The sequence below is a fragment of the Leptonychotes weddellii genome, chromosome 5 (genome assembly GCF_054177405.1).
Source record: "Leptonychotes weddellii isolate Sample4059 chromosome 5, ASM5417740v2, whole genome shotgun sequence".
In the NCBI taxonomy this organism is placed as follows: domain Eukaryota; kingdom Metazoa; phylum Chordata; class Mammalia; order Carnivora; family Phocidae; genus Leptonychotes; species Leptonychotes weddellii.
The window spans coordinates 95,495,214-95,518,965 of record NC_138373.1 but is presented as its reverse complement, the minus strand read 5'-3'; the positions used below and the strand labels follow the sequence as shown (position 1 = coordinate 95,518,965).

Here is a 23,752-nt window from a genome sequence, read left to right as displayed (position 1 = left end):
GCGCCTGGGTGGCTCAGTTGGTTAAGCGACTGCCTTCGGCTCAGGTCATGATCCTGGAGTCCCGGGATCGAGTCCCGCATCAGGCTCCCTGCTCGGCGGGGAGTCTGCTTCTCCCTCTGACCCTCCTCCCTCTCATGCTCTCTGTCTCTCATTCTCTCTCTCTCAAATAAATAAATAAAATCTTAAAAAAAAAAAAAAAGAACAAAGACCAAAGTTAGCTTTTTTCTTAGCAGAAATAAAGAGAGATCAGAAAAATAATAGAAATAATAGATGAAAGTAGGAGTTGATTTTTTTAAATTTTATTATGTTATGTTAATCACCATACATTACATCATTAGTTTTTGATGTAGTGTTCCATGATTCATTGTTGGCATAAAACACCCAGTGCTCCATTCAATACGTGCCCTCTTTAATACCTATCACCAGGCTAACCCATCCCCCCACTCCCCTCCCCTCTAGAACCCTCAATTTGTTTTTCAGAGTCCCTTGTTTCTCATGGTTTGTCTCCCCTCCGATTTCCTCCCCTTCATTTTTCCCTCCCTACTGTCTTCTTTTTTTTTAAACATAGAATGTATTTTTTGTTTCAGAGGTACAGGTCTGTGATTCAACAGTCTTACACAATTCACAGCACTCACCATAGCACATACCCTCCCCAGTGTCTATCACCCAGCCACCCCATGCCTCCCATCCCCCACCACTCCAGCAACCTTCATTTTGTTTCCTGACATTAAGAATTCCTCGTATCAGTGAGATCATATGATACATGTCTTTCTCTGATGGACTTATTTCGCTCACCATAATACCCTCCAGTTCCATCCACGTCATTGCAAATGGCAAGATTTCATTCCTTTTGATGGCTGCATAATATTCTGCATAATATTCCATTGTGTATATATATATATATATACCACATCTTCTTTATCCATTCATCTGTCAATGGACATCTTGGCTCTTTCCATAGTTTGGCTATTGTGGACATTGCTGCTATAAACATCGGGGTACACATACCCCTTTGGATCACTACATTTGTATCTTTGGGGTAAATACCTAGTAGTGTAATTGCTGGGTCATATAGTAATAGGAGCTGATTTTTTAAGATGAGTAAAATTGATAAACCTTTAGCTAGACTAAGAAAAAAAGAAGACTCAGATAAATAAAATTGGATATGGAAGAGGAAACATAATTGAGACCACAGATATACAAAAGATCATGAGACTGCTATGAACCATTATACACCAACAAAATGGATAACCTAGAAGACACATGAATAATTTCCTAGAAACATATAACCTAACAAGTGTCTTAGTAGGAAGTGGAGAAAAGGAAACCCTAGTGCACTCTTGGTCGGGATGGAAACTGGTACAGCCACTATGAAAAACAGTATGGAGGTTCCTCAAGAAATTTAAGAAAAAGAACTACCATATAATCCAGCAATCCCACTCTGGGTATATATATTCAAAGGAAATGAATACAAGATATTGAAGAGATATCAGCACTCCCATGTTCACTGCAATATTATTCACAATAGCCAAGACACAGAAACAACATAAGCATCCACTAATGGATGAATGGATAAAGAAAATGTGGTATATACCTGCAATGGAGTATTATTCAGCCACAAAAAGATGGAAATCCTGACAATTGCAACAACATTTGTGGACCTTGAGGACATTATGCTAAGTGAAATAAACCAGATGAAGAAAGACAAATACTGTGTTCTCATTCATAGGTATAATCTAAAAAAATTGAACACAAAAACAGAGTAGAACCATGGTTGCCAAGGACTAGAGAGTGGGGAAAATGGGGAAATGTTGGTCAAAGAGTAAAAATTTCCAGCTATAAGATGAATAAGTTCTGAGAACCTCACATACAGCATGATGACTTTATTTATTTATTTTGTAGAAGACCATTTATTTTATTTATTTTTTAATTAACATATAATGTATTATTTGTTTCAGGGGTATACAGGTCTGTGATTCATCCGTCTTACACAATTCACAATGCTCACCATAGCACATAACCTTCTCAATGTCCATCACCCAGCCACCCCATCCTTCCCCCCCACCACCCAGCATAATGACTTTAATTAAAAACACTGTATTATATGATTGAAAGTTGCTAAGGGAGTAGATCTTAAATGTTCTCACCATACACACACACACACAAAAGGTAATTATGTGAGATTTAGAGGTGTTAATTAATCTTATTGCCCTATAATTTCACAGTATATGCATATATTAAGTCATCATGTTGTATACCCTAAACTTATACAATGTTATATGTCAACTATATCTCAATAAAGCTAGAAAAAATAAAATGCAGATGAAGTTTCATGCATAACATAGTTCACTCTAGTTTCCTATAGCTAAGAAACCCTGGAAAAAAATGTAAGTACCCAACAAAAAGATGAAATTTTAGTTATAGGAAAAACAATGTACATAGATGAGTGAGACACACAAAGTGTTAACTGTGGTTACCTCAAATGGTACAACTGCAGATAATGGTACTTAAAATTTTTATTTTGGACTTCAAATACATGTATTGGATTTATCTTGGCTCATAATGCACCATCCATATTGATCATGCAAGAGTCTCTTTTATTTATATTAAGTTTGATTATTTAATACATAGTGAATACCAGTGAACTCACTATATAATTATGCACCAGAGCATTACCGAGAGCTTAAGCCTGAAGAAGAAAGGGGAGAACTGTCATGCCAATATAAAACACATCCTCTTTAAAGATTCCAAAATTTTTTTCAAAGACAATTATTTGGTGGAAAAAAAATCCAAACTGGAATTATTTTCTATATTTTCCTAATTAAAAAAATAAACACTGTATTTAAATAAAATAATTTGTAGTGCCTACAGCCTGCATCTGTCATTTCTACTTGGCAAATATTTATGGGTCAGCTTGTTCTAAACACTAAAGCTAAAGCCAGAGATAATATGGAGAGGTGTGCTACTTTCTTACCCATTGGTAAAATATGGTACTAGACACAGACCAATGTGTGGTCTTATGAGTGTGTACGCTCTCTATAAAAACCTGTAAAATGGGGGTTGATAGGATTGAAATGTTAAAATTTTGTAAAATTTTAAGGGTCTGAATATGCATTTGTCTCATTTTGCTCAAGTGAGTTACATGGGAGAACAAGATGAGACAAATCATTCCAACTAATATTGGTATCCCCATGGACCTCACATGTGAGGATGCTATGACTCAGGAGGTAAGTGGCCCTTTAAGAGACAGAGCTAGAACTGGGACCACATTCCTTGTTTGGGCTTGTTCAACTAGATTATATTGCCTCTGAAATCAACATTGGAATCCTTATCAGGAATTTGCTTTATAGTGAAAAGACAGTTCGCCTTTCTATGCCCCTATGAAAAACATTCTTTGAAAGCAGAATAGAAGATATTGGGGAATATGATTTGATATGCAAATATTCACCTTAAACACAACCTCTAACACCTTTCAGTAATGCAAAGCAATTATCTGAATGTGTATCATGAGTATCTTTGAACAAAAATTGGATGTCAGGATTTTGATAAAATTCATATACGTAGTGGAAGGAGTCTTCATTTTATATCTAGATTTCTAGTAAAATAAATGTGCTCTTGGTTACATTGTTTAATAACAACTTGGAAGGTTAAATTTGCTTTTCATTGTTTTCTTAGGAAATAAAGTTTAGTGTTGTCATAATCAGTGAGGTGAAAGATAGATGGGCTTCATATTTATTTTATGAAATTACATGAACAAATTAACAATAATACTAATCTCATTTCTTCCAGTAAGAAATCTAAAAGAATTAGAACAACTTTGATGGCTATTTCCAACTTTATGACATTTTCTTTCTAGTCACTTCTTAAGGATAACTTTTTCTTTTTTAAATAGAAAATCACAACTTAGGAAAATCTTTTAATTTCACAAACATGGCTTTTTTTTTGTTTTTTTGTTTTTTTGTTTTTTTTTAAGATTTTATTTATCTGACAGAGAGACACAGCGAGAGAGGGAACACAACCAGGGGGAGTAGGAGAAGGAAAGCAGGCTTCCTGCTGAGCAGGGAGCCCGATGCGGGGCTCGATCCCAGGACACTGGGATCAGGACCTGAGCCGAAGGCAGACGCTTAATGACTGAGCCACCTAGGCGCCCCCAAACATGGGTTTTCAAATTAAGAAATTCTGAGTTACCTCTGCTTGGAATATTAGTATTATATAAAATGTGATTACAAAGTCTCAGCCTCAACTAAGGTTCAAGTATTTGACTAGGTCAACCATATAATGTAGTATGTAGCTAGGACATTCCTGAAGATGAAAGGTGCTATTCATAATTAAACTGGAACCTTAGGCATACATGGGGACAATTTAGGGCACACCAGGATGTATGGTTATCCTAACAGGGGCTGAATTCCAGTCATTCTTTACCTATGCAAATTAGCTTGTCTGTTTAGTAGGGTTCTCCAGCCTCTAAGTGTGAGGTAAAACATGCGTATCCTTGGGGTGCCTGGATGGCTTAGTCAGTTAAGCGTCTGCCTTCGCTCAGGTCATGATCCCTTGGGTCCTGGGATCAAGCCCCACATTGAGCCCCACATCGGGCTCCCTGCTCAGCAGGAACCTGCTTCTCCCTCTCCCTCTGCCTGCCGCTCCCCCTGCTTGTGCTCTCTCTCTCTCTCTCTGTCAAATAAATAAATAATAAAATATTTTTAAAAAACCATGCATATCCTTTCTAGGATGGCAACAACAACATAAAATCCAAATTTTCTTTGGATTTGTAAGTGTGCGGGACACTTACAAAATAACAGTAGCAGCAATGGTCAGTAATTTATTTACTCCTCAAGCAAATGCTGCTGAACGCCCACTGTGTGCTAAGGGATGTGCTAGGTAGGCTCTCCTGGTGATAGAGAGATAATTAGAAGTGGTCACATCTTTAAAAAAGACAAACAATTTAGAAGAAAAATATAAGTACATAAATAACTATAAGCCAAGGCACAATGCAAAAAAATATTTATAGAATGTGATATAGGAGTTCAGTGGTGGGACAGTGTGAGGAAAGCATTTGAGGGGCAGAAATTCTCATAAGTAAAGGTGCAGAGGAAGGAACGTCCCAGCTGTCTCTGAGTATTGCTGTGCTGCAGAGTTTGACCCCAAGATGCCTGAAAAAGTAGGGGGGTGACAGGTGATGAAGGACCTTCAATGCCAGGCAGAGAATATTAGAGTTAATTCAAGGAGTAGAGTCATACTAGATGAAGAATGGGGGAGCGATCCAGTGAGAACTCCGTTTGAGAAGGGCTGGTCTGGCAGCGAGTGGTGAATGGATGGACTGCAGAGGCTAGAGACTGGCTCCAGGAGACCAAGAAAGAGCCTAGAGATAATCTCCTACACAAGGGAGGAAGCAGTGGTGATATGAAGGAGAAACATGCCCCAGAGAGTCTAGAAATACAAGCCCCACTACATGACAACTTCTGGGTTGGCCTCAATGACTAAGATTTTAATCTGCTATAATTTGAGAAAATGGTGGTGTCATGAAAACATACTTCAATGGACCAACTCTGATAGAATACCATCTTATTTTAAATGTTCAAGTAATAAAAATATTTTCACACTTCATTTAGATCAGTTTTCAATTCAATAAATTTCCCACAAGAATGAAACTTATTAAGGTGATTTTTTTAAATGGATGATTTTATTGCCCCAGTGGTAAGTGGTATAAAATTATTTCAGATATTTCATTAATAATTCTAAAATGTGACTAACAAGTGGAATAAAAGGGACTGATGAAATATAAAGCAAGCAGTGAGTCAAAATAATTCTGAAAATGCTACACTTTCACACTCTATGCACTATTTTTTCTTTTCCCAAATATCCACCGCACATATGGATAATATTATCATCTCTTTATAAATTATGTTTCATACCAAACATATTCTTTCCATCATTGGTTTTCAAATTCCTTGACACCTTTCCCAGAGACCGTCAGAGTCAGGGTTGGCTACTTGAGGAGGCTCTCAGTTCTGTGTCCATTGTTGTGTTTCGCAAATCTGCAGGATGATCCCTTGGTGAGGAAGTTATAAAGGAAGTACTGGGGTGGATTAGGAGTTATATCAAATTCATATCAAGTATGAGATTCTTATAAGATGATAATTAGCAGGGGTGAATTTGCATGGAGACCATTAAAATTCTATTTCATTACTTATCTCTCCTCATTTTCCTGCATTTTGGGCCTTTCTTTAGAAGTGTTGAACTGAAACATGATGATTGGATTAGAACCCCTAATATAAAGAACAAGTATCTCTATTTGCAACAGCCAAGATATGGAAACAACTTAAGTGTCCCTCAGTGGATGAATAGCTAAAGCAGATGTGGTTTATATATGTGGGGTGTGTGTGTGTGTCTATGAGAAAGAACGAAATCCTGCCATTTGCTGCAACAGAGATGGATCTTGAGAGCATTATGCTAAGTGAAATAAGTCAGAGAAAGATAAATTTGCACAGTATCATTATATGTGGAATCTAAAAAAAGAAAAAACAAGTCAAACTCACAGAAACAGAGAGTCAGAGTCAAAAGATGGTTACTAAAGACTGGGGGCAGAGGTGTGGCAAATAGGGAGACATTGCAGAAAAGTACAAACTTAATAAAAAAAGGAACATATATCTATGAGAAAAGGAGAGGATGTCTGTTGTAACTGCATGGTGGTCCCAGGTTCCTTTCCAATTCCCTTGTACAAAAAGGTACAAAGGACTGCATTGCTCAAAAGTTGGTCCATGCAGATAACAACGGGAATCCTCCTTCGTTCATTCATCAAATATGAGCACCCACTAGGAAATGTGTGATGTGATGCAATGATAAACAGGCAGATAAGGTCTCTGCCCTCATAGCCTAGAAAGGAGCCACCAAGTTCTACACAAGCACACTAGATTTTTCCCTAAGTTCATTTCACAAATCATGAAGCTGCTCGAAAAATATGACTGAAATCTAGTTAATGCTTATCCTCTTGTTATTTTCTTGAATGACCATCTCCTTGATTCATAATTCTCTTTTCTTTAACTATGTAAGAGAGATTACTTAGATTATCACAATATTCTGCACCTATTCACAGGGATCCAGGTCTGGAAAACAAATTTTGCAAAATGACACTTCTCAGCATAGCACAAGGGTTTATTTATGCCTTGCATAAGAACTGCCAATTAATATGCTAAATGCTCTTTCCTATTTCTAGATAGGGGCCTAGGTTTGGTTTACAGTTGATATTTACCTAGAACTCTGACATACACTTGTCCTCCTCTCCTTTCTACATTTAATACCTCTTCAAGCCAACTTCTAAATTCCTTCTCATTTTGATGACCATGTATTCAGAAGGGGAACTCGATGCGCACTTAATTCAGGCTGTTGGGTATTCAGCCTGATCTCAGGGGGAGGAGTAGAAATGATTTTGAGTTGCATTTCTGGTGATGAAAATCACCAGACTTCAAAATGTTGCTTAAATTATTTGCTCGTCTTGGCTAACCTAACGTTTTATACTATCAAAATGTTGGACTTTAATATTAGTCCAATATTACTTCTCTGACTCTTCTCTATCACCACCGACTTTTGAGAGTTAATGGTAAATGCTGCAGAAAATTCAGCATCTTCCTTGCACTCAGGCAGGGGCAAACATATCTTTATTAGGGGTTGGATGAAAGGGCTCTAGATTTCTTGAAGCCTTTCCCTTTAAATTATTTCTGGTAGAGGCTGGATTTGAGATCTGCCTCTGACTTGCTAAGGGCTATTTATGATTTATTTCAACCTTTAGCTGGCTCTGGAAAAAAAAGTACACAAAGTTGAAAATAAAGAAGAGAAGATACTTAATCCTCAGTGGTATTTCAGTGGCATGGAGCACCCTGACTCTTACGATGGGTGCATTATTTAAATTTTGATATTTTTATTCCTTCTCTTACAAATAAAATTAAAATCCTTTATCATTTTTAGTTAGAGAACAAGGGCCATCATTTTTGAAAGAGAACACATTCAAAGCTGTGAGTCTTTTAATGCAGGCTGGTCCTCTGAGACTTTTCTGAAGCACCGTGAGGAAATTTTAAAGCCAGTCAAATAATTTTCCTAGGCAAAGTGGTGATAGGCCATGGTGAGCTATGGGTGTCATTAAAATTCCATAGAGGTCCCTAACACACCAGAGTCACCATAACATTGACACACTGACTATAAATATCTCCAAAGAAGCATTTGCTGCCTATCATGGCTCTGAAGGGAGGTGTTTCGGTCTATCAGTGCAATAATCTGCATGTTAAAAAGTCCCTAACTATGTATTTACAAGATAGTCAGATCTGTTTTGGTCTATTGGGTCAATAATCCATGCACTCAAAGTCCCTAACTATGTATGCACAAGATAGATCAGCTTTGGTTCACTGAGTCAATAGCAAGTAGGCCTTTACAAAGGCGCCTCTGCAGATGCAGTCGGCATTTTAGCAAGTTCAGAAATGCGGTTCTATGCACTTCCTGTCTTTTAAAGAGTGGATGCCAGAAGCTGTGTTTCCCTTTGGCCTATGATATTTTGCTTTTAAAAAAGTCCAGAAGAAAAACCACCGTAGCCCAAACCAAATTCCAACTTGGAAGCAAATAATGGAAACACGGGCATTTAGACAAAGCCCTGTGCGAAGGAGTGGGTGCTGTCCTTCCAGACCATGCCTCAGCCCTTTCTGCCTCACCATTCCCGTGCATCCCCCTCTCTGCTCTCCTGTGTCGCTGCATCCTTTGCTTACTACCCCTCCCCCACCACCCGGCCCCGTCAGACTCATCTGGCAGCCAGAGGGATCTTGCTAGGGTTTCAGCTCTTCTACAGCAACTTCCCATCCTCAGGGTAAAAGTAAAAGGTGCCTCAACATAAGCCCCTCCTCCCTTTGGCTTCTCCTCCTACCGCTCTGGTCCTCATCCAGGCTGCTAGAGCACACTGGCCTCTGCTGGTCCTTAAGCACGCCAGGCATGCTTCTGCTCCAGGTCCTTTGTACCTTCCCTTCCCACATGGCTAGCTCTCTTACTTTCCTTAAGTTTCCTATGAGAGAGGCCTTCCCTGGCCCCCCTGTATAAGAGAGCAGGACCCCGTCCCAAGCCCATGCATTTCCATTCTCCATTACCCACGCTGTTGCTCTCCGTTAGCACGTCCCATCCCCGAACGTATTGTGTCTTTCCTTATTTGTCTCCCCTACAGGTTAAGCTGCCCCTGCAGGGGCTTCATCCATCAACCACTTAGATAAGAGCCTGGCCTATTTTAAGTACTCATTAAATATTGAAGGTAGAAATGAGTGAGAGCAGATGGAAAGGGAATCTTCCTCTACTTCTCCGACTGCCTGCTGATGTGTGTTCGTGTTTAGGTTGAGGAGAAATGAGTATCTTTTTCTGAGATGAAGCCTTCTCTTTGGCCATTGGGCCTGCTTCCTGTAATAGTCTCTAAGTGGCGCGGAAGCAGTTCCTATGGAAGGGGCTCACCCATTGCATCCTCAGAGCTTCCGGAGGAGCTGAGGTCATCTTTGCTGGTCTCAGAAGCCCTTGACCAGTGTGCGTCTAATTTCGATAGTGCAGGAGTGGGACTGTCATTTCGAAATCTCCCCACTTAATGTGGTATCCACGATCAGCTCTGCTGACAGCCGTGGACTAGATTTTACCGTCTAATCTCACACAGCCATGAGGGATGGTGGGTGCCACTCTGCCACATGCCCGGAACAGACTGAGGAGTACTAGGTAGAGCCATTATTCTCTCTGAAACCTGGTAAATTATCCTTGGGATATTCCCCCATGTCCCCACCCCCCTGTTTAACCATGTACGATGCTTTCACATGCATCCTTTCTCGTGATTGAAGCCTGTCACCGTAACTTCCTCCTTATTTAAATTTCACAGGAACATTCTTATTTCAATCACTCAGAAAGATGCCTTCGGCAAGAGAATCACAGCTGACAGCAAATTAATGACTATGATGCTGTGATTAGTTGAGATTACAGGCTACAGAGGACCTGTCTGAGCATTTACCACTGTCATCATACTGAGGCTGGCATCTATTAGGGATTTACATTGTTCAAAAAAGAGGATGTGGGTTAGCCACAGTAAGCCCTATAGAAAGGTAAGGAAATTGGTCTGCATTGGAATATTCAATGATATGCTAATTAATTAACATAATTTTTACTGTTAACCTGCCCACCTAAGCAAGTCTTTCTTCCATGCTCTCCCTCCTAAACACAGATTTATTTTAATAAAGCCTGAAGGCACAAACTAAATAAAAAGCTGAAGTGATCTAGGTAATTCCAGTCCCTAAACCCAAAGTATTCATTAGCTGAAAGAAAAACATCATTTAATCTTGAATTATTTGGGTAAGTGACTAAATTTTGTAATTTATTTTTCATGAGAAGACAAAACTTAATGGATATTTCAGTGCATACCAGTCACTGAATGGATTTATAAAATAAAAGTTTTCAATCAATTTAATGGAGAAGGGTTAAAAAAATTCGTAGGAACAACAATGCTGAAACCATCCACTCAGATGTTAGGTATCATTGCACAGACTTCCAAATTCTGGCCGAAAAGAAATAATGATTTCTGTAATCCCCAGCAATGACTTTTGCAGGGGGAAGATTTCAAATAAATGTCTATTTGCTTTAGGTGAGCTTCACTGAATCGGCCTTATTTGATTTCAGATCCTCCTAAGGAAAGAGATTTCAGGATTTCCTGGTTGTAAAATGGAAAAGAACATTTTGCTGAACTTGTATGACATCATCTAAAGCATTAAAAGGGCAGATAATCATGGGTTCTCTACCTGTTTACCAAAGCTTCTTTGCCTCCTCAATCTACTTTATTTCCAAATGTCAGAGTGGTTTGAAACCTTTCAAAGATTTATAGACTGCAACAGCAGAGGAAATATTAGGATAAATCCTTTAACTTTTGTGAAAGCTTTTAAATAATTAATCGATGGGCTTTTGGAATTGTTATATATCACAGTACAGATACTATATATAAAGGCTAAACAACAAAGGGCATTAGGCCATTTCTCTTTCTAGAAAGTCAGTGAAACTCCTTTTGATGGTATATACTTGAGTCACAAAGAGAACATTGGATAAGTGAAAGAAAATATAACTAATATAAAATAATTTAGTTTATCAATTAAAACCAAAATACTATACGATGAATGAAAATAGTAAGCACAATCTTGGTTTTAAATATAATTTCTTTTTCAAACTCCACTTGGAAATTATTTTATATTACAGAAAGAAGAAAACCTGGGGCTGCCATAATGCTGTTTATAAAAATCAGCAAAAATGCAATCAAATTATTTTCAAGCTTATATTATAAAAATGTTCTCCAATGTATTTAAAATATTAGACACAAACAGCCCAAACAAACAATACTTAAAAGAACTTACCCTCGATATGTAATAGACAAAGTATTTCTCACAGTAATAAATTAATTTTTTCTTTTTATGCAAAACTCCTTGACCATAACTTCATGAAGAAATGTGAAGTGGTGTAAAAATGATCTTACCTCATATTCAAAGTCCTCTGCTCTGTCTGCATCAGCAGGCAAGCTGGAAAGATACTCATTGTCCTCAAAAAATTCATGCTCCATCGGATGAAGAGAATGGCAGCTATGGGGAATGTAGCAAGATGACAGAAATGGATCAAAAGGGTTGTTTTCAAGATTAAAACTGATTTTAGAATTTCACTTGTTTTCTCTGCTTTGCCATAAAACCTGTAGTGATCCAGCCTTTGAGTGAACTAAAAGCTCAGAAAGAGCAATTGCTTTTCTTTCTCCCCTCCATGAGGTCCATCAATTTGATTTTCTGAGAGAATACCAAGAGTAAGGACCCATGGCCAGAACAGCACTCCAAAGAGTCTGACGTGAAATCTCTGACAGGCCGTGGCACTTAATACTCCCTGGCCTGCTTCCATTCCACCAAATGTGACTTGCTCCATACATGGGTGTGTGGCCTTTGAGACTGCAGTCTACCCAAAGAGGGGGATTTTGTAACAGAGTACTACCCATTTCATAATATACAGCCCCAAACTGTTTTTTGAAATCTGTTTTCAAAAGCATCTATTTTTCAGATTGTAAAATGTACTCACCTTGTCCTCATTCCTTAAGACCTCCTTCCTTGTTCTCCCTCATAACCCACATTTCCCCCTCTTTGATAGAGGGCCAGTGCACAAATATTAATCAGCATTCACAGTGATACCTCACTGGAAATTCCTGTAAATCACAGGGTTTCATAATCCCTTCCAAAAATTCAGAGAGGATTAAAGGAAATGAGGGGGACCTGGGGCATTGTACATGACTTTTACATGTCTCACTTCGGAAAAATGTTTTAAGTAATTTACTGAAGTGCTTTAAAATTACTATAAGCTATGATATGGATCCTATACATTAGACCATATGAAGGTCAAGTACAGTTTAACAGCAAAGAGAATGAGGGCATCTCTATTTCTAGAAGTCAGTGAAAAAGACTCAGTGCAACTAATCAAGTTAGTGGCAGGTGAGACCTCTAAGCTGTGCCAGTGTGGACATTACCGAATAACTGGAGTTAGTAGTATAAATTAGTTTCCTTATCTCTAGTCCAAAGGCATGCGCGAGAGACGCATCCTGGTGTCCTCATACAGTCAATGTAAATATTCTTCCAGTCCCTTCTCACTGCTGTCTATGGCTGTCATCTCCATATAGGGTTAATCGACATGAACCCTAATAGCAAAAGTAGTACATGCAACATCTTGCTTGCTGGTCTAACAGGTAAACTGTCCTTGCTTAAATTTGAACTGGCTCTGAAAACCCATTTGGATTGGTACATTAAGTTTACTGCTTTGGGCACTTAATGTGTTTCACTTGTCTCTCAGTTGGTAAGAAGGGAGCCCTGCCATGAGGAACACCTATTCATTCAATAAACATTTATTGTCTACTAGATGCCAGGCCCTCTGCTGAGTGCTGGAAATCTATTGGTGCACCAAATCCAATCAATTCTTGCTCTATTCATTGGGTAGAGCAGTAAAGTGGGAATGTCAATATAATGTGATACTTCAGGGGAAATATGGAATCTGAGAGCAGATGGGGGGGATGTCCCTACTGCTGTTCTAGGAAGCTTACTAGAAGGGGTTACCTCTAAGCTAAGGTCTGCAGGACTTATGGAGAGTGACATAGGATACCTGTTAAGAGAGTGGGTAATGGGGTCGGACCTCTTAGGCTCAGAAGTCTGTTCCTATCACTTCCTTGCAATGTGACTTTGGCCGAATAACTTAACATCTTCCCTCATCTGTGATGGTAATAGTACAATGCACTCCCTCAAAAGATCATTGTGAGGACCAAATGAGTTAATAAATGTAAAACATTTGTAATATTACTTAAAACATGCCAAATTAGCTAATAAATGTTAGCTATTATTCCTTCATCTCCTCCTCTAGAAGGTAGGTGGTGACTTTATTTTTGTTCCCAGTTTTATGCCCAGCACCTAGTTCCAGTGCCTGATAAAGGGGGCTATTTGATAAGTAGCGGTTGCATGGATGGAGTGAAGCAAAATAAACAGGGCCCTTGCCCTCCTGGAACTTGAAGTTTCAAGGAGTGGTTTCCAAAACATGGCTGTACCTTAAAATTGCCTAGGGAGATTTTTGGAAAAATTTTGGCACTTGGGCCTCACTCTAAAAACTCCTTTTTAATTGGTCTGAAGTAGGATTCAGGCATTGCATTGATACCGCTTTTCAAAATTCCCAGGTGATTCTAATGTACACATGTGGACCACTGAAATGAACCTAACAAAAGCCAATAAAGGGCAGGGAAGTGTTTTACAAAGTGCAGAATGGATTGTGGTAGGCAGTGAAAATGCAGCCTAAAGAGACTATTGTTTTTATAAATCAAACTCTCCCTAATGTTTGAATATTTGCTTCAAAGCTCACAGAACAAAATGTATGGTGCAAAACATACTTCCTCATGAAACAAGACTGTATAAGTAAGATTATTTGAATAAAATCTCTCAACCTGCCTTTAAATTAGGTAAAAAATTGGGAAGAAATATTCCTTTAATAGATCCTTATTTCACAGCTCTTATACTTAGTGACAACCAGAATCTTTTGTTGACATCTCAATATATTGGGTAATTGCTTTCTTTGGAGAATTGCACTCTAATTAAATTAATCTCCTAGCTTTTCCTTTAAAGAAGAGAAAAGCAAAGAGTGAAAGAGAGAGAGGTGACCCACAGAGGAGAAAAGAGTGCCAACATGCCACTTCTGTTTCAGTCTTAATAAGGTTTTTGGCAGCTTTGGTGAGAAAAGCTATTTCCCTGACCAGTGCTCATGAGTAGCATGAGGTTTCTGATGGCTGGAAATATAAAGATGAACTAATCAGAGCCAGAATTTTTCATTGTTCCTCAGCAAGCATGACTCCTAAAGTGAAGCAACTGTGTGGGTCAGGGAAAGTAGCTAGCAGGGCCAGCTGAGAACTAATTGGATATAGACACGGTGGAGACATTTTCCAAAGAGAACCGAGAGCCTCTCTCTGTAACTGTCAGCTTGCTAGTGTGACTGATTCTCTCCAACACCCACTTGAAATGCTGAGTGAAAACAAATAGGGCTTTTGGGAAAATGACAGGAAAAAGAACAATACCTGTCTGAGAGCAGGAATGGACAGATGTCTGGCACTGGAGGGGTCGGTGGCCGAAGTTTGGCCAGAGCCATGATGTGCTCGAAGGTGATGTCGGTCTGAGTGCTGGCGTGCATGAGCTGCATTGCTGGGGCTGTTCCATAGGCTGGTTTACTGAGCGGTGTTCGTCTTAGCACCTGGACCACAATGGGCTCCTTGGCATTTCGAAAAGCTTCCACGGCCTCTTCATGGGTGGCCTTTGAGAGATCCTTCCCATTGACCTGTGAAGATAAAAGGACATTGCTCACCTCAGAGGAAAGAACAGAGAGGCTGTCATCATAGATTAAGAAAAGATGGGGAGGGTAAGTTTAAGCCAGCTCTGATATGAAGTTTGTAAAGCAATATTTAATCAGACACTGACATTTATTGAACTCTTCACCAATACTCGGAAGTGAAAAAGATCAGGAAAACGCGTTGCTTCTTGTTTCGTTAGGAAGTATTCTGTCAGGATCATTAGTAAAGATTTAAACATTTAAATCACACATCGGCCTCAGAAAACGTTCACCAAAATCTGCAGATAGGTAGAAATGTTAAGTGTATCTCTTTTTTAAAAAATGTTCTATCCATCTCTTGGTGGGATTTTCAATATTTAATCAAAGTCTGACTGGCCTGAAATCTAACTTTGTGGGTATTGTCAAATTTCTTTCATATTCATCGTTTTTAAATCCAAGATCATGTTATCGTCATGTACATTCTATTCTAAATCCTTGCTGTTCAAAGTGTGGTCTGTGGACCAGCAGCATAAGCAGGAGCATAAGAGATTATTAGAAATGCAGGATCCCTGACCCTATCCCAGACCTGCTGAATCAGAACTGGCATATTAACAGGATCCCAGCTGATTTATATGCACTTGAAAGGAGCACTGCTCTAAAACATCTCTGAGTATACTATGTTCCTTTGGATCCTCACCTGTTTTAATTTATACCAATTTATGACTCTCCAAAGTAGCCCTGGACATAACAGAGAGAGAGGGATGTTTGCCTTTGCCCCCCATCACTGCTTCTCAGCAGGGCGAACCACTGGCATTTGGGAGAGAAAAATCATTCTTTTTGTGAGACTCTCCCATGCCTAATTATCAAAAGCTAGTGCTGTTCCCCAGCCTTTGCGGCACTCCAGACACCCACACACTTTTCTAAACACCCTTTCCAGCGGCAGTACAGACTGCTCTCAAATAGCTGTCAATTTATTTCCCTAAAACCGGTCCTGATAACAGAGTCCCTTTGTGGAAGTTGTTTCAATAAAGGCCTACAGCATCCTGAAATATCTTCACAATTCCCACCCTAGATCAATCAATAATGTTGGCTTTTGCAAATAGGAAGAGATACTTGGGGGCACAATACTGTGCTTAAAACCCCTGAAGTTATACTATTTCTAGACAACTAAGCCATCTGCCTGTTGGGGAGGCTCTGATAACTGCTACGCACCAGCAAATCCTTAGAGATCCCTGGGTGCCTTAAGAAGAAGCAAAGGGAGTTGCTGAGTTGCAGTCAGAGAGCGATTGCTGACATCCAAATGAGCACATTCTCTCTCCTTGAGTAAACAAAGAATATGTGTGTGCTCAGAGCAAGTGTGGGGTGTTTGGGGGTAAATGATACAATGCCAGGTAGAAATCATCATGTCATGTTGAGACAGGCTTAATGACCTGGAGGACCTAATTTACTCAGTGGGCCCTGAAACAGTTAATGTGCCTTCAAAAATTGAGCAATTAAGTTTCCTCACCAGCAAAATATGTCCCAGTACAGTTCTTGGATCACTAGTAAGAAACTTCAGTAGAAGATACGAATGGTTATTGACCAGGGTGCACACATTCACAAATCTGTACTTTCTCACTCTGATTCTTTTCTCTATGGACTAAAGTTGAACATTATTGCTGCATTGGTATTGGTACAACCTTGGAATGTCTGGATGACTTTGGGCATATGGGAGTATGTGAACAAGGGACATCAATGGACACAGTCATTCATTCCTTGAGCCATTGGTCTAGGGCACTTTGGGTTGGGGCCACCACCGTCTCCCCTGAGAATGTGTAATCAGCAGATGGTAAGCAAAGTCCAAGAACGGAGAAACACAACCTAAAATCTAACCTCTCATGTTGGCTGGTATCATTCTTTATGTTTCACACTGTGGTCAGTATTTAAGAACTCCAGGGTTGTCGAAGATGATCCAGTGGTAGACAAGATTGTTCTGCCAGAATCTATATGGGAGAAATTGCCCTTTGTCTCTAGGCTTCTGCTTTATGGTATCCCTTCAGTGTAGTGAATATCCACTCCTGCAAAGTCTTACATCCTTCTCATTCTGAAAAGAATTCTTGGTCATAATCTATAAGCCTTGCATTTAAAATAACCCTTAATAGTGGTAGAATAAAAGAAGACAGTGCCCTTTTTGAACGACTTCAAGCAATATCTGAGGGGAAAGGGAAAAATAATTTGTGGCTAGGGCGTCTTCCAGTCACACATTAAATCCTTCTAGTGCATAAATTGTGTGTCATTAAGTAGTGGACAGACTAATGCCATTATCCTATTTCTTCCTCAAGGTGGCTCAGCACCTTGCCTACAATGCAGTCTTGGTATTTCTTTGTTTCTTACTTGTTTTAGTGACTTTCAAAGCAAGAATAATTTTTCAAAAGTGAGTTCTTTACTGATTACTAATTATTTCTGCAAAATCCAGAAAAGTATAACGATTTCTGCAGAAACATAAAAATTACTGAAGAGTATTTTAGGCTGTGAAATAATTAGTTCTTATTATAATGCTTAGTTTATGCAGACAATATTAGCGTTCTTACAGCAAAAGATCAATAGCTATTGATTCTAAGACCCTGTACATTCATTCATTTACAATTATAGCATTTATATGCAAATTTCATTTTTTTGCTTAAAGGACAATCAAATACAATCTTAAAAAAGGACGGTCAGTATAATCTCGAATATCTTGCCTCCCCATTGGGAATGCTCTTTTCTTCCTGTTATCCTGCAGCTGACCTCTATTTTCATAAGCTATTTAATATCTCTCAAAGTAAAGAAGTCTATGACCTTTAAAGGCTCTACTGTCCCACGTGATCCCTTAGAAAATGTAAGTACTGATGATACAAAACACTTTTTTTTTTCACTTCACTTGAAGTTCATCAACATACTGTTAGCCTACCAAAAGGTCACCATTTTATAAATTATGCCTTTCACAACAACAAAAAAGAATAGCTTAATTGGGATTTTGTGGCCGTTGCTTTTGCTCAGTTATCAACGGTTACAGCCAGGAAGAAGAACATTGGGAGAATATCTGAGGTTTTAATCCTATAGAAAAAAGTTTGTAGTAAATGAACAAATAAATTAATAGCCAAACCTCATTTTTCCCAAGTGGCCAGGTCTTAAACCAACATGGTGTCTTGTATTCATGGTGCCTTATCCTTATCATTCCATTTTTTTCCATCGTATTCTCTCCCTCCCTCCTTCCCTTGCTTCCTCTCCTGCCCATCCCTTCTTCCCTCTCTGCCTCAACCTTGCTTTTGTACAAACTACATACAATTTTTATATGTTTTTTGAAATGAGACAGGAGATGCGGAAGCCCTCTGTTATATAGGTATCCCACCTAACGTAGGTAGTCATGGGTGTAGACCCCAAATGTTCTGGGTGCCTAGTAAAAGGAGGGAAGCAAAAATGCCAGAAAAATAACAGGGAAGTTGACTTTCAGGAGGAAAAACTGGATAAAAAGAGTTGGGAGCAAAATTGATGGGAAGAGAAGTAATTTGAAAATTAAAAGAGAAATAATGCATTGTGGGGTTTGAGTTTGAAGTTTACGTGCAGAAGAGTTTCAAAAAGGCTGGCGATTTGATTTAAGCATGGCATAGAGAAAGAGACTTTTTAATGAAGCTGGTGTTGAATGGCAGGTGAGAGGTTAGAGTATCCTAATAAACAGTAAGATCTATGAGGTAATTCCCTCTATTACTATAACATCTGGCACATTGATAACTGTGGTCAAAACAGATTCGGTTCTGCCACTACTGAGCAACTAGAGTACAGCAACTAGAATATAACTGAAAAGACTCCTGCGGTCACTATTTGACAAGGGGCTAGCAGTCCCAGAGTGGGACGACTGGACTCTCCAAAGGTGATTAAGCCACCTGATTTGAGATAAATGAGAAACCAGTGCGCTTTGCCTCTAAAGAGGTTATCGGAATTGGCCACAGCTCAAGAAAGGAAAAGAAGATGCCAATGATAAAAGTTCTAGGATGAAAAGATTGTCCTTATAACAACTACATTTGGGACTGGAAGCTGGTGGCAAGAGTAGTAGCCGTAATCATGTCAAACTTGAAGCAGCTGCAAGACATTCAGAGGAATGAACACACGGATGACTGGTGACTAAACGAGAAGCCAGTCATGGGAAACTATCCTCTGGGAAGGTTTCCCTCTTACCCTAGCACTGAAGTTGAAAAATATACAGGTATGAAAAAATAAGTGTCTTGTTCCTAAAAAGTTGTTTTCCATTATATTGATAGGGATAAGGGGATAGGAGAAAAGTAGTGGCTTTTCAGCAAAAGATGTGTGAATACATTTGTTGTGGCAGATGGGCTAATTAATCCATAAGCAACTTGTGAATGTTAAGTAAAGAATATAGCTTTTCATATGTAAACCACATCATGCCAATGTTTGATGAGGCTTCTGTTTAAGGAACAATCTACCCTTTTGGATAAACTGCAAAATCTGGGCTACTTGTCAGCAACCTCCCCAGAGTGATTGGTGGCCTCAGCTTGGATAAGAGCTGCGCTACTTTGATTATTTCTCCAAATCCAGCCACATGCAAAATTTTCTTGAGTATCAGAAAACAAACAGGTTTTTCTTTTTTTCCTTTTGAAGTGCAAACAAGTGCATGAATAACCAAGTCACCCTGGTGAGTTGCCATTTCCAGAGTCAGCTGTTTGGGAATGATGAGGGTTTCTAAACCTCTGTTCCCTCTTATGAAAAATAAGGCCTTTTATGCATCTGTGCCTTTCATAGGAGAATACATATAAGAATACTCAATAGAAGAAGTATAGAATACCTAAGATTATGTGCAATTGATATAGCCCAATTTCAAATTGAGAAGTATAAAGCACTTGAATATTGTTTGTTTTTGTTTACAAAATTTTTATTCATTCATTCATTTATTCTTTTGTTAATTTTCAACTTTATCGAGATATAGACAACAAGGAAAATTGTATTTAACATATACATTGTGTTGATTTGATATATGTAAATATCGTTAAAGGATTCTAACCATCTAGTTAATTAACACATCCATCATTTCACATATTAATTAGTTTTTTTGGTGAGAACATTTAAGTTCTATTCTCTTTGCAAATTCCAATTATATAATAGAGTGTTATCAACTACTGTCACTGTGGTTTACATTTAGATTCTCAGAGCCAAGCAGTATAATTCTAGTTGGGCATGCTGGTTTATAAGATCTCCCCCCTTCACAAATAAATGTGGAATTAATTTTGACTAAAGTCCCTATGAGAATGCTGATCAAATTCTCTACCTGATAATTAGGGAGGTGTTGTAAAAACATGTTCTAGTAACATTTTATAGAAGGAGGAAACAATATTTAAATTACTGCTAAAATGTTTGGTATGGAAGAAATTTAAAATAATCCAAACCCTAGAGTCATTAAAACACTTGTCATATACAATTGTTCAATCAATTTTAAGGAATTTAAGCATATGTTTTTTTTGAAACTTTGGTATGTTTGCTTCTGTGTGGACATCTGTCATATAAATTAAGCATAGCACAGTATAAAAGTATTTATAGTGAAAAGAACACACAGAATAAGAATTGTCAAAATTATATGAAGAAAGCCTAGTAAGAGATTGACTAAAATTAATTTTGACCTTTTTTAATGTTATTAATGAACAAAATAATCACTGGTGGGTTTGTGATAATCATGTAATTTTAGAAGATAAGAATACAAGAAGTGTTAGATGGCATTATAACAAAAGTCTGTGTAGTACAATGTTCTGCATTGAAAGTGCTATTACTGGATTTTGGGAAGAGAATAAACATGTAATTATCACATCTGATATAATAAGCAGATTTATTCAAAAGTGATCCTGGGGCTCCTTTTGGCTTATTTGGACTATGAGGGACCGGTAGCTCCATTTTCCTGGTGTGTGGGGGTGTTACAGCTTCCCGTGAGCTCCAGAGTCCCCCAGGGCTAGGCAACTGGCTTTCCCAGCCAAATGGAACTAACTTCTAACCCAAACATTCTGAACCTCTTGTAGTCTGTTTCCTTACTAATAATGTTCCCAAAAGAAGAGAAAGCCACAGTAGGTGGGGATTCCTCCACTGGAATACAGACCTAATGCATGTCCAACCATTTTGGGTCCCACATGACTCCTGTGCTGCTCACTCCTGACTTGTATGTTTTCCCAATAAAGACTGTTGCCTAACCTATATAACTTGTGACATTGTGGGATTTGCTCTTAATTAACCTTTGTGTGACATGATACACATTTACAACCTAAGAAATTGAATATATTAAAAATGCTTATATATATATAATACTAATGAATAGCAGATCCCCAGTAACCCAAGGAGATATCTAAAAAGCCTGTTGTTACATTTAACTGATTGTAACACTGAGGTCACTACTAGTGATAGTATGCTACTTCCTGACCCCTTTCACAGCACACTTTGATGGTGAGGTGTTCCTGAATACAAGTGAGACTCATCTTCAACTTTTCTTATTAAGATATTATAGACCCATTCTTTGTGAATTTATCAGAACTATTCTTGGCCAAATTTATAATTTTGGTTATAGGAAATCTTGGGGATGCATCATTCATAATTGCTTTTTCCCTCAATTATCTTTTCTTTGTTTCATTTTTTGTACCCCTTTTTCTGTATTTTCTGTTTCTTTCCTGAGGCTCACTGCCACATTCTTCTCTTCTGAGCTTTCCCATTTGGAAATATTTATTTATATAAATTATTCCTGTTATTAAAGAACAGGTCATGGGCGCCTGGGTGGCTCAGTTGGTTGAGCGACTGCCTTCGGCTCAGGTCATGATCCTGGGGTCCCTGGATCGAGTCCCGCATCGGGCTCCCTGCTCGGCGAGGAGCCTGCTTCTCCCTCTAACCCTCCCCCCTCTCATGTACTTTCTCGCTCTCTCAAATAAATAAATAAATCTTAAAAAAAAAAAAAAAGAACAGGTCATGATATGTTTTGATTCTTACTGAAGGAAATAAATTGAAGTCTATACAACATAGGTTTATTTACCTCTTTATAAATACATTTATTTTCCCTCATGTTAATAAAGAAATGGATGTATCTCCTCTTTGGCACATGAGCTGGTGGTTCTTTGTCCATCAGATGTATAGAGTAGACTATACATAGTCTACTCTTCTCTGTTCAGCTCAGTGCTCTTGGACACAGACCACTGTATACTGCATCACTAGGCTTTCTGCTTTATGTTTGTTTGGTTCAGTTAGTGGTTAGAGAGCTAGTACTCTGTGTCTTTACCCAGGCTCCTCTCCACCTGGCTTTCAGGACACCAGCTCTTGGTAGGTTCTGTTCACATCCCTCGTTTACTTTCCCCTTTCAGGTCTGTGGGCAGTAAGGACTTCTCTTTCTATTGTGATTCCCTAAATTCTTTTTCTTAACTCTGCTCACACCTCCTAGAAGTTGCTCCCTCATTAAAGTCACTTCCATTAACTCCTTCAAGTGTGCCTTCCATTTCCTTCTGGGACCCTGCCTGATACAACTAGACATAAACTCATCTGATTTAAACAATAATGAAAACAAAAATAAGGCAAAAGCTAAAACTTACCATCTTTGCAAATTAAGTTCACTATCAAAATTAGTTGCATCAAAAATAGAATTTCTAGTGTCTCGGATTTAGCAGAAGTTGCATTTTTAAGGGAGAATGAAAATACAACAAATGAGATCACAGAGCAAATTTAAAGTATTCACATATTTGATGTGCACAGTTATTTCACAGAATCTCCCTCAGTTGGTCTTTGTGTTTCTCCTTGATTAGATTCAGGTTTTGTATTTTTTGGCAAGAATGCCTAGAAGTGGTATTGTGTCTTTCTGTCTATCTTAGCAGGAAGCAAGTAATATGGATTTGTCTGTTACTGGTGAGGTTTATCCTTGAGGACTTCATGAAAGCAAGAGGGTGAGGGGTGGGGGAAAGGGAGAGGATGAATCTAAACCAAATGGAAGGTAATGTTAAAATTTGGGGAATCTAGATGAATGATATTTGAGAATTCTTTGTACCATTCTTGTAACCTTTTGATAAGCCTGAAATTATGTTGAAATGAATGTTACAAAATCTTGTTGTATTTGTTATTAGCTAAAAACAGATTCATGTTGTAATCACTTGAGTTAAAAAAATAATTATAAGGAATTGTTGGACATAGAGTTTGTTTCTGGATTTGCATATCTTTAGAGAAATAAATTTCCACTCTGTGCTGAATGTCTTTTTTTTTTCTTGTGCATGTGCATGAGTACACACACACACACACACACACATCCCTACAGCAAAAAACACAGATTGGTATCACCAACTTTATCATTGTCATAACAATTCATCTACTGAATATCACCTGAAATCCTGTTCTCCTCCAAGCTGAGCTATTTAAAAAGATAGATGGCTGCCTTCTGGCTAATTGTGGGAGCTCTTTCATTACTATAAAAAGATATCTCAAGTGACTCTATAAGCAGTGAATAATGACTTGAAGTCTTTCAAGGAGAGTCCACTGATAAAATGGTAGGATAACAACTACTTACTGACCTTTTACTTCCTAAGATAATACTAAGCTGATGAAGCTGATTATTAATAAACCTATCCATTGAGTTTTGACACATCAGATCCAAGTATGTTAAGCTTAATGAGAAATTCTCATGCAGACATAAAATTTTCTGCAATGGGTCTACGGATGTAAAGACATAAGGCATATATAGGGCAAATGCTTTTAAAATGAACTGAAATTACTTCATTGGGAAAAAAACTTCATCGTAATTAAATGACCTAGATTTTCTTTTAAAAAATTACTATAAACAGCATCAGTAACTGAGGACTTAGAGCAATTCATCTTTTATGTCCACTGAAAAAGAGGAAATGTGCTCTTAGCC

At 38.4% G+C, this 23,752-nt stretch overlaps 1 protein-coding gene across 2 annotated transcripts in view; it reads right to left on the bottom strand.

The window, feature by feature from the left end:
• Positions 1-23,752, bottom strand: part of PDZRN4 (PDZ domain containing ring finger 4) — a 345,692-nt gene that overhangs the window by 52,155 nt on the left and 269,785 nt on the right. For both annotated transcript variants that reach the window (XM_081821493.1, XM_081821494.1), the window contains exons 4-5: positions 14,615-14,871; positions 11,516-11,618 (exon numbers count right to left, since the gene is read on the bottom strand). In XM_081821493.1, coding sequence (XP_081677619.1) covers positions 11,516-11,618; positions 14,615-14,871 — 360 coding nt within the window. The remainder of the gene's footprint in view (positions 1-11,515; positions 11,619-14,614; positions 14,872-23,752) is intronic.